General features: G+C 43.3%; 1 protein-coding gene across 1 annotated transcript in view; it reads left to right on the forward strand.

Annotated features, from left to right (window-relative positions):
* The first annotated feature begins 1,176 nt into the window (after nt 1–1,176).
* UFL1 (UFM1 specific ligase 1) overlaps nt 1,177–15,351 on the forward strand; it is a 32,015-nt gene continuing 17,840 nt past the window's right edge. Inside the window, exons 1-7 of the mRNA XM_066612823.1 lie at nt 1,177–1,298; nt 5,175–5,320; nt 7,637–7,665; nt 8,692–8,789; nt 9,828–9,942; nt 12,395–12,525; nt 14,936–14,994. Of these exons, the coding sequence (XP_066468920.1) occupies nt 1,222–1,298; nt 5,175–5,320; nt 7,637–7,665; nt 8,692–8,789; nt 9,828–9,942; nt 12,395–12,525; nt 14,936–14,994 (655 nt within the window). The 5' untranslated portion in view covers nt 1,177–1,221. The remainder of the gene's footprint in view (nt 1,299–5,174; nt 5,321–7,636; nt 7,666–8,691; nt 8,790–9,827; nt 9,943–12,394; nt 12,526–14,935; nt 14,995–15,351) is intronic.

Below are 15,351 nucleotides of genomic sequence, written 5' to 3' on the forward strand. Positions count from 1 at the left end.
TCCTTAATAACTCTTGGGTGGATGCCATCAGGGCCAGGTGACTTATTGATCTTTAATTTATCAATGAGGTCTGAAACATCTTCTCTTTTAACCTCTATCTGACTTAACTCCTCGGTCAGGAGGGGCCGTTCGGGCAGCGGTATCTGCCAGAGGTCTTCTGCCGTGAAGACAGATGCAAAGAACTCATTTAATTTCTCTGCCATCTCTAAGTCTCCTTTTATCTCCCCTTTCCCTCCCTCACCATCCAGAGGGCCAACCGCTTCTCTGGCGGGTTTCCTGCTTCTAACATATTTGAAGAAGCTTTTATTATTCCCCTTAATGTTGCTGGCCATGCGTTCCTCATAGTCTCACTTGGCCTCCCATATCACCTTCTTACATCTCTTTTGCCACAGTTTATGTTCCTTTTTATTCTCCTCATTAGGGCAAGACTTCCATTTACGGAAGGATGTGTGTTACTCCTTAACACTTTCTGAGACAGTTCCTTCAAAGGAATATCCCTCTGGCAGGCCGACAAAGGCACATTCCTCTACTATCTCAGCAAAACTGCCAGTTTGCACTTTCTACATCAGACTGAGACCAAATATGCTTTCTTTGTGCCAAACATTGCTAAACATAATATTTTCCTATTTCTTGAAAATAGAAACAAATAACTAATTTAGCTATAAACACCCATTAACATTTGGTTCATTAACATTATTAGCATAAGTAAGCATAAATGATTGGTTTTAGCATAATTGGCTATAAACACTCATAGCATGGCATAATCGCCTGTATCAAGGTCAACCCAGGAGCCTCTCCCTGAGTTTTCTGCAGCCACAGAAGACCAACAGGACCCAGTGCCCCGTCTGTGAGCACTGCACAGAAGGGGGAAGGTGCAGCTTTTGAAGCCCTCCCACGTGGAACTGCACCCGCCCATCCCCCTTCCATGCAGTGCTCAAAGGCACTCCGCGCTGCAAAGAACTCAGTCCTGCAGTCCCCACTCTGCAGCTGCAGTCCTTTCCTGGTCGCTTCTGAGCTCCCTGCAGGGGGCGCTGCTGCGCACGCGAGCGCGTTCCACCAAAGCCCAGGCGAGGTAGATTGTCCCTCGTCGCGACCCGTCGCCGGAGAGGCTCTTGCGCTGACGTGTGGTTAACGAAGGCCAAGCCTGACCGCGCCCCCTTTCCTTCCACTCTCTCTTTCTCTTCCCCCCTCCCCACCCCGCCCCTCCGGCCAGGGACTACCATGGCGGCGACGTGGGAAGAGATCCTGAAGTTGTCTCAACAGTTCCAGTCCGCCCAGTTCGCCCAGGCAACGCAGAGGTGAGGGGGCGGAGCCGGGGGGCTTGGGGGGCGGAGCAGAGGTGAGGCGAGGCGCGAGCAGCCCCCCTGCTGAGTCCAACGGCTTCCCTCGCGCTCCGCCGCTCGTTCTCGGCCCCCCCCCGCACGCGTCAGCGGCTCTTCTCGGTCGTTGCCGTAACTCTCGTAGAAGCTGCACCCCCCCCCAACCGCGCCAGAGTGACCACGGGCGAAGAGGGGGTCGTTCCTGGGAGGCGCTGCCGTAATTACCTCACACGCACTTGCTCGTCCCGCTGCTTTTCTCAGAGCAGCCTGACAGCCAGGGCTCTGCAGGGGAAGCTTTGCTGGCCTGGCCTGTGGAAGGGCTGCCTGTCAGGCTGCTCTTAGGAACAGCATCCTCTCAGGAGAAGCTGCACCTGCTGAGTTGCTCAGCACACTGTGGAGTTTCTGGTCACATAGCTGTCAAAGGCACAGGAGGAGCAGGGCCAGCAGCTGAAAGCAGGGAAGGGCAGAGCTGGCAGCCCTGCCCTGTGCAAAAGCCTGCCCTGGAAGTGTGTGGTCTGAATGGGACAGTCTCCCCCCCTGCACAGACACACACACAAAGACCACCAGACACATTATCATTTATAACACACACACACACACACACACACACACACACACACACACACACGGGGTAGACTGCCAAATGTGTTATCATTTATAATACACACACACACACACACACACACACACACACACGGGGTAAAGTCTGCCAAATGTATTATCATTTATAATAACACACACACACACACACACACGGTGTAGACTACCAAATGTGTTATTTATAATACACACACACACACACACACGGGGTAAAGACTGCCAAATGTATTATCATTTATAATACACACACACACACACACACACACACACACACACGGTGTAGACTACCAAATGTGTTATTTATAACACACACACACACACACACACACACACACACACACACACACGGTGTAGACTACCAAATGTGTTATTTATAATACACACACACACTCACGGGGTAAAGACTGCCAAATGTATTATCATTTATAACATTTACTACATTGGTTCTGTGCCATTAACAGCTGCAGGACAGGTGGAAAGCCAATGGGTGAGAAAAGTGTTGTGTAGATGCGATGAAGCATAAGGGAAAACAACAATAATAATATTTATATACCACTTTTCAACAAAAAGTTCACAAAGCAGGTTACAGAGAAGAATCAAATAACTAATGGTTCCCTGTCCCAAGAGGGCTCACCATCTAAAAAGATGCTAAAGAACACCAGCGGACAGCCACTAGAAATGATACTACCGGGGCAAGGAGGACTTATATTTATTACATTCGTCCCATGCCATTAACAGCTGCAAGACAGGTGTGAAACCAGTGGGTGAGAGCCTTGTTGTGTAGGTGCAATGAAGTGTAAGGGGGGGAAAACCAAAGAGAAAAACAGCATCTCCCACATTCAGCCCTTACAGTAATGTTAAATGTACGAAGCCTGCGTCAAAGGAGGAACAGCAACTCTGCCCACGTTCCAGACTTGCTGTTTTGCTTGCTTCCTTACCAGAACAGGGTTACTTTTATTAAGGATTGTTAGGAGATCTTTAATGAGTATGGTAATATTCTGAGGGCACAATCCTAACCAGGTCTAGTCAGAAGTAAGCCCTATTTTGTTCAATGGGGCTTACTCTCAGGAAAATGTGGTTAGGATTGCAGCCTGAATGATGTTGATAGAAAAAAAAGTGTGACTCAGAATACATTTTTAGATGTTTTCATACTAGTATGTATTACTGTACCTAATAGCATAGCTGGGGACAAGAGTGCCGTAAGTATTACAGGTGCCGCAACGTGCCGTGTAAGTGGCCCCTCCCCCTCACCATTGGAGTCATTTGGAGCAGCAACAGCAATTACAGGCGCTCACAGAACTAATCAGTGAGCACCTGCACGTTGCCGTTGCTGCCCCAATGGCACCTACAGCAAGGGGAAAGGGCCACTCTCACAGCATGTTGCAGTGCCTGTAATACCAGTCAGTTCATCTAGTTATACCATTGACTGTGCAGCAGTGGTTCTCAAACTTTTCGGTCTCTGGAGCCCTTGACGCTAAGAAATGGAATCTTGGGGAGCTCCACCAGCGTGTATGGAGTGACACAGCACCAAGCAGAGATGGCAACCATGTATGGTATGCTTGTGAAGCCCCTGAAGGGATCTTGGGGAGCACCAGGGCTCCTAGGCCACACTTTGAGAAACACTGCTTTACAGTAAAGTAGTAAGAACATGGAAATTCCTATGTCAGTCTTCTGGTTCCAATATTTAGCATGTCAGATCTCTCTGAACGTGCAACAGTTCTGACGTTTGTTCTGGGTTGTGGCCAAGAGGGTCACTCTGGTGAACCACTCTGGATTTTAAATTAATTTCACTAGGAAAAAAAAATCCATTAAAGTCAGTGGCTCATAATTCCATGTAAATGTGTTCAGGAGGTCAGCCAAAATTGTGAGAATTTGCTGCACTTCCAGAAACACTGTAGGGATTCTGATGAGCTGCTTCAGGTGATTATGCAGTAGTTCTGTTGAACCTCTTCTGAACTGCCAGTGTTGAATATATCAATCCTCACTGCTGTTGTTGGGTGTTTGGGGAAAATCCTAGGTATTCTCCAAGGGATTGGAGAAGGCTCACGGAAAGTCAGAGAACCATAGTTTAGGGGCAGAATACATGATTTGCATGCAGAAAATCCCAGCTTTGGTCCTCAACCTCTCCAGGTAGGACTAGGAAAGACAGCACTGAAATGCTAGATAAATAAGTGTAGACACTGAGTTAGATGGACCAGTGATCTAACCCAATAGATGGAAGCTACAGCTTCCTATATAAGACATTACTTATTTTTCACACCTACTACATAGGACTGCATGTTGTAATGTATTTCACATTAATTAATCTGGATTTAGGGCCCAAACATAACTCGCCCTAGTGCTTGTACTGAGTGCCATCTCCAGTGCTGGGTGTTGCAAAGTTGCCATAAGGCACGTCTATAACACCTGGGGAGGAGGGGCCTGTGGCACTGGGCTAGCATGAATCGGCACTGTGCCTCAGCTCGGTATGGACAGCTGGCCTGTGCTCTTTCAGCACCAGCCGGCAGTAAGACTTCTTGGGGTGGGGAGCAGGTAGAATAGGGTGGAGGGAGGGGAGGATCGGGCCCAGGAGGGGTCAGAGATGGCAGCAGGCTCTGCTGCCGACTTCTAACCTACCTCCCAACCAAGAAGCCCGACAGCAGCCACCTCAGTTCAAGGAGACCCATTAGTGCAGCAACTGCATTACCCAGGGTAAGGGAGCAAATGTCCCTTTACTCCGAGGAGACTCCCAACACTAACCTGGAACCCATAGGATCAAGCAGTAGCCATTTAGGTGCTATTGGAGACCTGGGTGATGCCAGACTTAGAATTGGGTTGTAATTTTGCTCTATCCACTGTTCCAGCATTGATGCAGCCACATCAATGGGACGTGCACTGTATCTTGCAGTTGGGGGGGGGGGGGCGCTCATGGAGGTCTTTTCAAAGTAAGGAATGTTTGTTTCCTTCCCTCGGAGCTGCATTGCGGTTGCATCAGCGCTGTAATGTTGGATGGAATTGGACCCTTAATAGCAGTATAAACAATCTCTACCTGTAAGAAACAAATTCTGCCTTTTTCTGCCTTCCTGGAGTAAGACACGGATACGTAGCTTTCATCTTCGCTCTTTTAGAAGCCTTTGTCCTAACTGAATCGATGAGATATAAATAAAGTGCAAAGTATTGAAGCATTGTAGTAGTCGAAAAGTACTGTACCACTTGTTTACACTCCAGTTCTCAGGATCTCACATAAGGTATCGTGGCTGTTCTTTATGTGTGCAGGCTCTCAGAACGTAATTGCATAGAGATAGTTGCCAAGTTGATTGCTGAAAAACAGCTGGAAGTGGTGCATACTCTTGATGGGAAAGAGTATATTACTCCTGCACAGATCAGCAGAGAGATACGTGATGAGCTTCATGTTCGTGCTGGTAAGTGGTGTTTTTTTTTTTTAATTTGGACATTTAAATGCAAAGAGTGAATAGCTTAAACCCACTTACCTTAACTGTATGGAGACGAGGTCCTAGTACCGTAGAAGTATAAGATAACGTTAATATAAAATTTGAATAGCATGATGTACTGTGCATGATCTCACTAAAACCTAGAGTCCAATAGAAACATATCTTTGGTAACATACCTTGAAGACCCAGCATGAGGGCTGGACAAAACCAATACTCATGTGTCATACCAAACAGCTTATCCGAATGCTGATAGTAATTTCATCTACATTTAGGATGATGTCACTTATCACCTTGCTGCTGAATCTAGCTTGCTCAAGAAATATTTAGAAGTTTCTATAGTTTTAATAGTTTCTCAAGGTTTGTCCTCCACTTCACATGGTCCACCTGTTCAAAGTACTACTGGAAGTAACAGGCGATGACATCGTTGCCAGTTACTTCTGGGTTTGGAGGCCAAATGCCATGCAACAAACACCAGTAAGAGGCTCAGGGTGGACAGGAGGGCTTTTTCAAGTGCAGAAAAGCATGCTTTGGAGCCTCCTACCACTGTTTATTGTATCATGTTCCTGGTTTTCCTGCCAGTTGACAATTGTCCAGGGGTCCCACAAGTACCAGCAGACACCACCTCAAGTACCGCTGGTGGTACCCATAACACTGGTTGAGAAACACTGATTTAGAATGTTTTTGTATGAAATAACAACTAGTTTGATACTGGTGGACTGTTACATCTATATTGAGTAGAAGCACTGTACATTGCACTAATAAAGCAAAGTGAATTTAGTGGGCATAGAGATGTTATCAGTTCACCAGTGAGAATTCAGAGCTGTGTTACAAAATGCTCTGATCCAAAAGGTGAATAAGAATCAAGAGAAGGTGACCAAGATCTGTGATTTGGTCTCTCTCTCTCTCTCTCTCTCTCTCTCTCTCTCTCTCTCTCTCTCTCTCTCTCTGCTTATCCAAAAAGCAGATGGGAGAAGGGCAGTTTCAGTTGAGCCATGGCATGGGAGGAGGAGTTTTCCTCCTCCTGTTTTCCCAATGCAAGTTCTTTCTAACCGCCCCCCCGCAGCTGTATCTTGCACAGTTCAAAGAAAACGTACAGGCATGTCCTGATATCTGCAGAGGTTCTGTTCCAGAGAGAGCGTGTGTGGGGACCCTGCAGAGCCAGTCTGCAGATAAGTGAATCCTCGGATACAGGATCCATGGATACAGGGGTCCCCTGTATCTGTATGTAGTTTGTTCAACAGTTTCACAAGGAGTGTCTTTTGTACCATAGCGAGGGTTACTGATAGAAATAATTTAACTCTTGCGATACTTGGAAAGGTGTGATGGAGGTAGTTTTATTTTAAACATTTGCTTGCATCAGAAGTGATAGCATCACTTTTACAATCAGCACAAGTATAAAAGCAAAGATTTGGACATGCAGATATTCATAGTCAAGATTATTTTCAAGTGTCAGTGACATGGCTGCTGCTCATGCTGGGAAAGCATTTTCTCTTAGTAGATTTCACCCAGAAGAGTCTTCCTGAAGTGTAATAGATTTTAGATTTATTTCCGTAGACCTTGACTCTGCATGTTACCATTGATACGTGCTCTGATGGTCACCCAGATTTCTAAATTCACTGCGAAGGAGGGGGCAAATACACACACAATCCTTTTGCCCCCTCCACAGAGATAAATTAAAATGCTAGTCTGGGTACTTTTTGTCTTGTACTTGAATTTTCATGCCTGAAAGACATGGCTGAATTGCAGCAAATGTTGTCTGTACAGTAAACCCCCAGTTTAATGGCCTGATGGGTGGGAGGGTGTCTGGCAGTATTGAAAGTCTGTTAAATGCATTTACATCAATGGAGTCATATGTGTGCAAAACATATATGACTAGATTTTAATGAAGCAGAAAAAGTCCATTGTTTCCAATAATCAAGGTCAGTTTATCCCTCGTTTATCACTGATCCATATTTGGTGTGCTTGCTGGTGGCTTTTTTCATTCTTGTGAGTGAACTGTAGATAGGTAGGCTTTACGCAGACAGTGTCCAGTATGCAAGCAACTGAGGATACACACTGTGAAAGGAGAGTTTTGTGTGGGAATCTTATCTATAGTCCATAGGGTTCAGTTTTATTGAACGGCGTGAGGTAATTTCCCAGTAAATATGCACAAGATCAGTTTGAAAGCTTCAGATCAGGATATGGCTTATAAATAAGTAGTTCATTAAAATGTACTTCCTGAATTAATCACTTTCTATATTAATGTTGTAAAAGTTATTTGTTAATACATTCTTCATATTGTTACAGGTCGTGTAAATATTGTCGATTTGCAACAGGTAACTTCTCTTAAATATAAATGTTAGTTCTCAATGTTCATAATTGCATCAGTTTGATGTTTGCAACATTTTTTATTTGTTGTGTGGTGTGCATCTAAATACTAGTTGTGGAGTATGTGCATCTAAATACTAACCCATCAGTCGTATCAAGCATGTTTGCACTGACTCAGGAGTTGGCTAAGCCAGAATGGAGGCCTACACTAGTTCACCCAGGCCAGATCCAGTCCCTGTGCTGGCAAAGGACAGTCGGTTTGTCCTCAGGACTGCAGGCGGTGGGAGAGGGTGATGTGAGGATTTCGGGAGGTGGAAAGGGGACGTTTCTGGGCAGGGGAGGGGAGAACGGGGGAGGATCGTGCTCAAGACGGGGACGGGATTGGCAGTGGCAGCACACACCATATCCTAACCACCAGCCTTATATGGCAGCCTTATATGCAGCCTTATACAGCTGCTCAGATTTGTACCAGCGAAATAGGTCCCCTTACACCAAGGTTACCTCCAGCAGCCTCCCAACTTGCACTGTATACAGCAGGATTATGCTATTCTCCATACATTTAGCCTAGATTCCATTATGTTGCTCTTATTCTGTCATTTTAAAAACTGCCTTATACATACTGAGAGTACACTATCACATTATTGTAATTTCATTAAAACATGTTTGAACCTATAAAGAAAGATGGACTTTATTTTTTTATTCCTGTGTTTAAAATGTCAGAATGTGAATAAATAAAAATGTCAATTACTGGAGCATTCAAAAGATTAATTAATATCTGAATTCCACTAATCTCTTTTGTCTTCCCAAACGTGAAGTAAATTGAGGCCTTCCTTCCATAATGATCAGTTTTTTGAAATGGAAGTTTATTGGCGTTCACATCTCTCAGTAACTATTTTCTTTGTAGTGCCATCTAATTAAGATAACATTGGTGTTAAAGAATTACCAAAATGTGGTTGGTGTATAATAATTTGGAAGTAGGTTGTTGTAATAGCAGAGAACAGATCTGACCACGAGGCAATAATCTGTTTTTTCAGGTTGTAAATGTAGATCTGCTTCATATTGAAAACCGAGCAAATGACATTGTCAGATCAGACCGAACAATTCAACTAGTGTTGGGGCAGCTTATAGATGAGTAAGTTTTTTTAAGTGTAATTAAATACAGTATAAGTTCAAAATGGTGAACATAGAGGAGAGGTAATGGAGTTAATCAGTAATTATGAATGAGAACTGAATTGTTATAGCTGTTACACAAGCTGTGTTTTTGAAATCTCTTAAGTGTCTGAGGATTGCTGTTTCAGCTTGTAGCTTCCCTAACTCCAGAAAAAGGATTTAAACTTTCCTAACTTTGTCCCATTAAGACAAAGACAGATGGCTCATCTTGCAGTGCTTTTTGGTATTTCCTGTGTTAAAGGGAATAAGAATCTAAGCTAAAGAGAAGTACCATAGAGACATGCGTCAGGATTGAATATGTCTCAAAGAAGAAAAAATCAGAACATTTGCATAAGATAGGGATTTCCCCCTGTTATTTACAATATTTAAAGTGAAAGGGAATGAAATTCTCTAGCATCATAGCTCTGTTTTCTCAAATGAGAGAAAGACTTCAAGACCAGCCTTCTGGCTTGAAGGAGCTTTTGCTTGTTAGGCTTTCTTCACTTTAAGAACCACTATTATGAGTGGTCTCTGGCAGAAGATTGATTTTAGAAACTGTAGGCAAAGCAGCAGATATATGAAGATAACCAGATTATACTTCTGGATATATTTATTCAGTGCCCCATTGCTAACATAAATTAGTCACCCTAAATTTTGATATCAAACATGTACTATCTCATGTAAAAGCCACAATCAGTCTGTGAACTCTAAGCTTCAGGCATCAGCTTCAGAAGACAGGGGTATATAAGGAAATCAAACACCATGACTTGAGTGACCATTGATGTAAAAAACTGTTTGCTTATCAGTTATTTGAGAACATGAAAGTTGACAGTAGTTCTCATGTGAGGGAAATTGAGCCCATGTCATTTCAGTTTTATAGTAGGAGCCAAGAAACACCTACTGTTTCATATAGTATGAAGCGTAATCACTATAAAGAAATCTTGACATGACATGCTAATGACACATGTACAGAACAAATTGAGAACTTTGTAATAATATTTTTTTCATGCTTTCTTATTAGGAGTTACCTAGATCAGGTAGCAGAAGAAACAAATGACAAATTACAGGAAACTGGCCAGGTGAAAATATCTGAACTGTGCAAGGTTTATGATCTTCCAGGAGACTTCCTGAAACAGGTAATTCAAGTGAACGTGGCCCATTTTTACTGCAGTATATGATATTCACAAACTCTCCCACCCCCACAGCTATTTATGAGATTTGCTGTCACCGTAATTGTAGTATGACCTGATTGGTGGTGGTAATATTGCTTTCTAACAAGGTTTGAACTACAGAAATCCCAACTATATTTCAAATTATATTACCAGTCAAACATGCAACATCCTTTTTCTCTGATCATTATGTAGAAATAAACACTAATTCTGAATGAGAATGATGTATTGGATGTTGCTAAGCAGGGTCAGGCCTGGTCAGTACTTGGATGGGAGACCACCTGGGAATACTGGGTGCCGTAGGCTTATAACATAGTCTTTCGAGACTGAAGGTTGCCAACCAACCACTGGATGTTGATAACAGCTTCTGGAATGCATAAGTTCTATTACTAAGGGCCCAAACCCATCCCACTTTCCAACACCAGTGCATCTACAATGCAACCCTGAAGTAAGTGAAAAAGTTCCCTTACCTTGAGTTGGCCTTGATTATTGCCCCCCCCCCACTGCAGGCTGCACTGCACACCCCATTGGCACAGCTGCACCAGTGCTGAAAAGGACCCTGAATCTTAAAAACCAGCCCACTACTAAATAATGATAAAAATGTAGAAATTATCAATTTTTTTATTTCCCCCTCTAAAATCTTATAACATTATTGTGTTTATGGTAGTGCAGTCTCTCAATGAACAACATATGCATCAGGGTGGATGGGGCTGGTATATGTGTAAGGCAGTCAGAGGTTGGGGTTGTTTGAGAAGCCATTCCTCTTTATATCCTCTGCTTTCTCCTCTCTCCTCTTGAGATAAAAGAGAGAGGGAGGCAAGGAAGTCATTTATGAGAACAAAGAGACTTCCAAAAATGAACCAAGGCTGCCTAGCTGGTGCTTACTCTATAGCCTTGCAGTGAGTAAGCAAAAAGAGTGTTGCCCTGGAAACCCTTTGCTTGCTGTAACTTACACTTCTTACAGGCATGGTTTGTTCTCGCTTTAGAAAAGGTAGACCTGACCTTGTTGATTTCTCAACATGCATGAGCTGTCTCATTCCCTTATGCCAGTGGTGGTTTTGATGTTGCAATAGAGGGAAGAAGATTGGTAAAAATGGAAAAATCAGCTACTCCTACCTTTGTTCCCATTGCTCAGCTCAGTTTGAAGAGGCAGCCAGACATGCTTTGCCACACACAACCATCAGAGTGAAATCTCACCTTGTCCTTCACTCCTGATGCAAAGCCTCTGTGATATAGTGTATGATGAAATGTTAAGCTAGGGAAGACCAATCAGCTTAAAGTAGTTGTGAATTGAAGAGCAGGGGGAAAGACCATGTATTCTGCCCTTATTATCTTGGGGAAAGGGCTCAATAAAAATGTAAAAATAATGTCTCTTGGTGACTACAGAATTCTCCTTTATTAAGAAGAATGTGACAGAATCTCTTTGCTTGCAGCAACAACTGTTCAGTTTCCAGCTAAGAAACCTAGTTGACCAGACAACCAATTCTACGTATATTTATGTTTAAAATTGTCATTGCCGCTATTGCTAACTAGATATCCACTATTTCTCAGGCATTGCCCATAATGTTAGGTTCAGATGTACTGATCAGTGGTACCCATATATGCCAGGCAATGCCACAGGAAGGCAAGGGGACAATCTACATCTTTTTAAGTACATGCGTGTACTTCATCCATCTCACGCTAGTTCTAAATGGGCCACTCAGATGAGGCCTGTCACATGCTAGTGTCCATGTCCATACAGTTACTGCTGGATTCTCTCCAAAATGGGGAGAATGCTGTGAAGTGGAAATGTATTATTGAGGGCTTGGCTCAGTGAGGCTCAGATAGTAGAAGGTGGTTCCCATGAGACCATCATTATTTTAGTCTTTAACACAGGTGGGGTTAGGTGGCCGGTGGCAGAGGCCAAGTCACATGTGCAGGGGTGCTTCCATTCTTCACAGTTCTATAACATTGTTGATGGTTGCCTAGTATCAGATATGCAGTACACAAGTACAAACCAGGCTTGTGTTGGAACCACAGAATATTATTTTGGAAGTAGAGAAAGTAGAGGTTCGTATCAGTTGCTTGTTGACAAGCAGAAAATATTTTATGTACTAGAGTTCAAACAATCCTTCAAGTGTGTGTTCATCAGGTTTAGAAATCCTCCTACCTCAATATTTGTGACAGCTGAATAGAATTTATAATATCCCATAAGTTCACTCTAGCATACTGCAGAAGGAATCTAGTGTCTGTATCTGGAAGCAGTGGCGTAGATGAATTGTTGAAGGTTGTCTGATATCAGACTTTGTCTCAAGGTTGAATCCATACGCATGTATTCAGTACCTGTTTTGGGTGGTGTACGCTCAAAATAGTACAACATTGAATCACTTTTCAGTCAATTGATGTGTTTCTGTCAATTTCTGTCAATTTCTGTTTTCAGGCATTATCTGTCCGTCTGGGTAAAATTATCAATGGAAAAATTGATCAGGACAACCAAGGGGTGATTTTCACCGAAGCGTTTGTCACACGGCATCGGGCCCTCATTCGTGGTCTCTTCAGTGCCATCACTCGGTGAGTTAAAATATGCCTTTCCTCTGCCAGCTAGATGCTACATTTTTCCTGGACATGGAATTGGGGATAATCTGCACATGTCCATCAGGTATGTTTAGAAAGGTACATGAGCTATATTTTGGATACACAGCTGTGATAGTCTGACTCCTTATGAATAATGAAGACTTTTCATTGTAAGAGGATATACTAAACACTGCCTGCTTTTGGCTTCTTAGATGTTCCAAAACTTTCTATTGGATTCCAAGACTATCCCAGCTTAATATCTCTTTTTAAAAATAAACCACTTCTAGCACAGGAGAACAAACAACATGCCTAGTGCCTGTGGACTGTGGTGGAACTTGAGCAGATGGTATGCTGCAAGGCTCACATCCCAGCTGGAATTTGCTGTCTGTTCCTCTTTGTACTAGATTAGCAGTAATTGAGACTCTTTTAGTAATTGAGTAAACTAAAGTAGATGCTATAAGCTGAACTAAATTTTAATTGGTTTCTATTTTTTTTAATGCCCAGTAATGGCAGCTGCATCATCACTCTGCTACTTGCTTTTCTGCGACAAATCCTCTCTCATAACTATGCAAATTAATAGGCCACATATTTTTGATTTTTATGAACTGCAGTATGTTAGTTGAGTGTTGACTGTGTTTTATTATTGTATTGGTGCAGTACATCAAGGTGACAGCCAGGTAGTGAGCGTTAAGTAGAGAGACAGGCTTACATTTCTCTTCTTAGTTCTTCAACTGCTGTCCAGCCCAATAACCTAATAGTTTAGGCAGAGCTTGTATACAGTCAGCAAGAGCATGCATGCCTCTCAGGACTTAGGTGCTGTCCAGTGTCCCCAACATGTTTTGAATGTATGTGAGCAGGCATCCAGCTTATTCTTAGTGAGTCTTCTGCACAGGAGTTTACCTTGCTCCAAGCACTGTGACCCAAATCAGCCATGGAGATATTCTTCACCTGCTGTTACAATATTCCAAATAAGAGATTGCTTCTGATGGACTAGCAGTGGTTTGAATGAATAGAAGGGAAGAAACCCTCATCCCGTCTTGGTTAGTGCTGTGGTGTGTGAAGAATGAGCCTGCACCTGAAGAACTGTATGCCAGTGGTAATAGCCTGCATCAGCAGTTCTTAAACGTCCTACCTTCACAACCCAATCCAGCTTCTACTGTAGGAAACCAGGAAGCTGCAAGGCAATATGGGGTGCAGACTGGAAGCCACTTCTGGATCTGCTGGCCTGCAACTTGCATCACGGGCTGTGTCATGCCAATCATGCCCCAGAATACCTTGAATGTAGCTTCTGCAAGACATTCTGGGCTGCAAAGTGGCTTCTGGTCATGGTGGGCCCAGGACCTACCCAAAATCAGATTGTGACCCAGTTTGAGAAACACTGGCCTAAATCATGGACTCTGTCCCACTTCTCATCCTATGTCATGTCTTGGCAATCACAGCCACATGCCATGTCAGTGATGTCCCAGACTCAGGATGTTGAGGGTGTTGAGCCTTCGAATGTTGAAAGTGTTGGACAAATGGGATATACAGTGGGCCCTTTGTATCCACGGGCGATCCATTCTAGGACCCCTTACAGACAGTGAAATCCTTGGGGGCAGGGGCTGCCAACATACCGAAAGTACCTTTCAGAAGCTTGCTGGAGACCTTCTGCGTCATGGGGAGGCTGCATGTTACATCCCTGCACCTCTAAAGGCCTTTCGACCTTTAGAGGCTGCAGTTCTGTAAGGTATTTCTGGTTGCATCTGGGAGGTCCTCCAGCCACAGCTCATACTGAAATCCATAGATGCCAAGCTCGCAGATTGATGGAACATGTTGGAATTGGTCTGCTTGAGCCCCTAACCACTTGTAAAATTCTGGAGTAGAGATTTTGCCGGGAGAGGTGAAATGCATGCCATTACCTTAAAAACCTTCCCTCCTTGCATTTATGCAGAACAGATTTCAGGAGGATGTGAAGGGAAAAGGATTTTTTTTCTTGCCAATGTCCATAGTGATAGTGGCTTGGGTTCAGGGGATGGAAGCAACTCTGAGCCTTTTAGTGCTGCATAACCGCAGTGAGGAAAGGTTTCAGGAAGATGAGAATGGAAAAGGGTATCTTTTTCCTCTTCCTGAAACCTTTTTAACCCCTCTCTCACAAGCCCTGAATAGCAGAACGGAGCCCCTGTTTCAGGTTGGCATGAAACAGGAGCACTCCTCTGTTAGGGGCTAGGAATGCATGGCAAAGCTTGGCTGCAGGTCCCTGCTTGTGTGCTGTTGCAGAATTTAATTTACAACTTAGAAAACAGCCACTTCTTCGTTATTTTAGACAGCACGTGTTTATAACAATATTCAGAAGCTTCGAATAGTCAAAGGTCCTGAATGTTCATTTTTGGGTCTCCTGACTTTTCTTGTATATCACTTCTCTCTTTAGACCTACACCGGTAATCAACCTAATCGCTCGGCATGGATTTCAGGAGCATCTGCTTTACTGTGGGTTTTGTTCAGACTATTTCATGTTGATGTTAATTTCAGTAATGAAAGATTATTGAAGATAATAGATTTAACTAGGCAACCTAGCTGAGGTGGTGATGGGTAATATTCTGTCAGAACTAAAAGCAAGGTAGAATTTTGTGATAGGATTCTTCATTGGGCAATTGGAAAAGTTAGTTAGAAGTTAGTCTTGTTTTTAGAGCATGGTGGCTTTAAAAAAAGGATACTTTTCCACCTGATTAAGCAAATGGTATATCTTGAAAGCTTACATACCCTTTTTTCCTCTAAAACTAAGTGAAGCCAATTCAATGAAATACGCCTCTCTTGTTTTATGTGTCTTATTTTTCAAGACCAACA

This window comes from Tiliqua scincoides, chromosome 1 (genome assembly GCF_035046505.1).
Source record: "Tiliqua scincoides isolate rTilSci1 chromosome 1, rTilSci1.hap2, whole genome shotgun sequence".
In the NCBI taxonomy this organism is placed as follows: Eukaryota; Metazoa; Chordata; class Lepidosauria; order Squamata; family Scincidae; genus Tiliqua; species Tiliqua scincoides.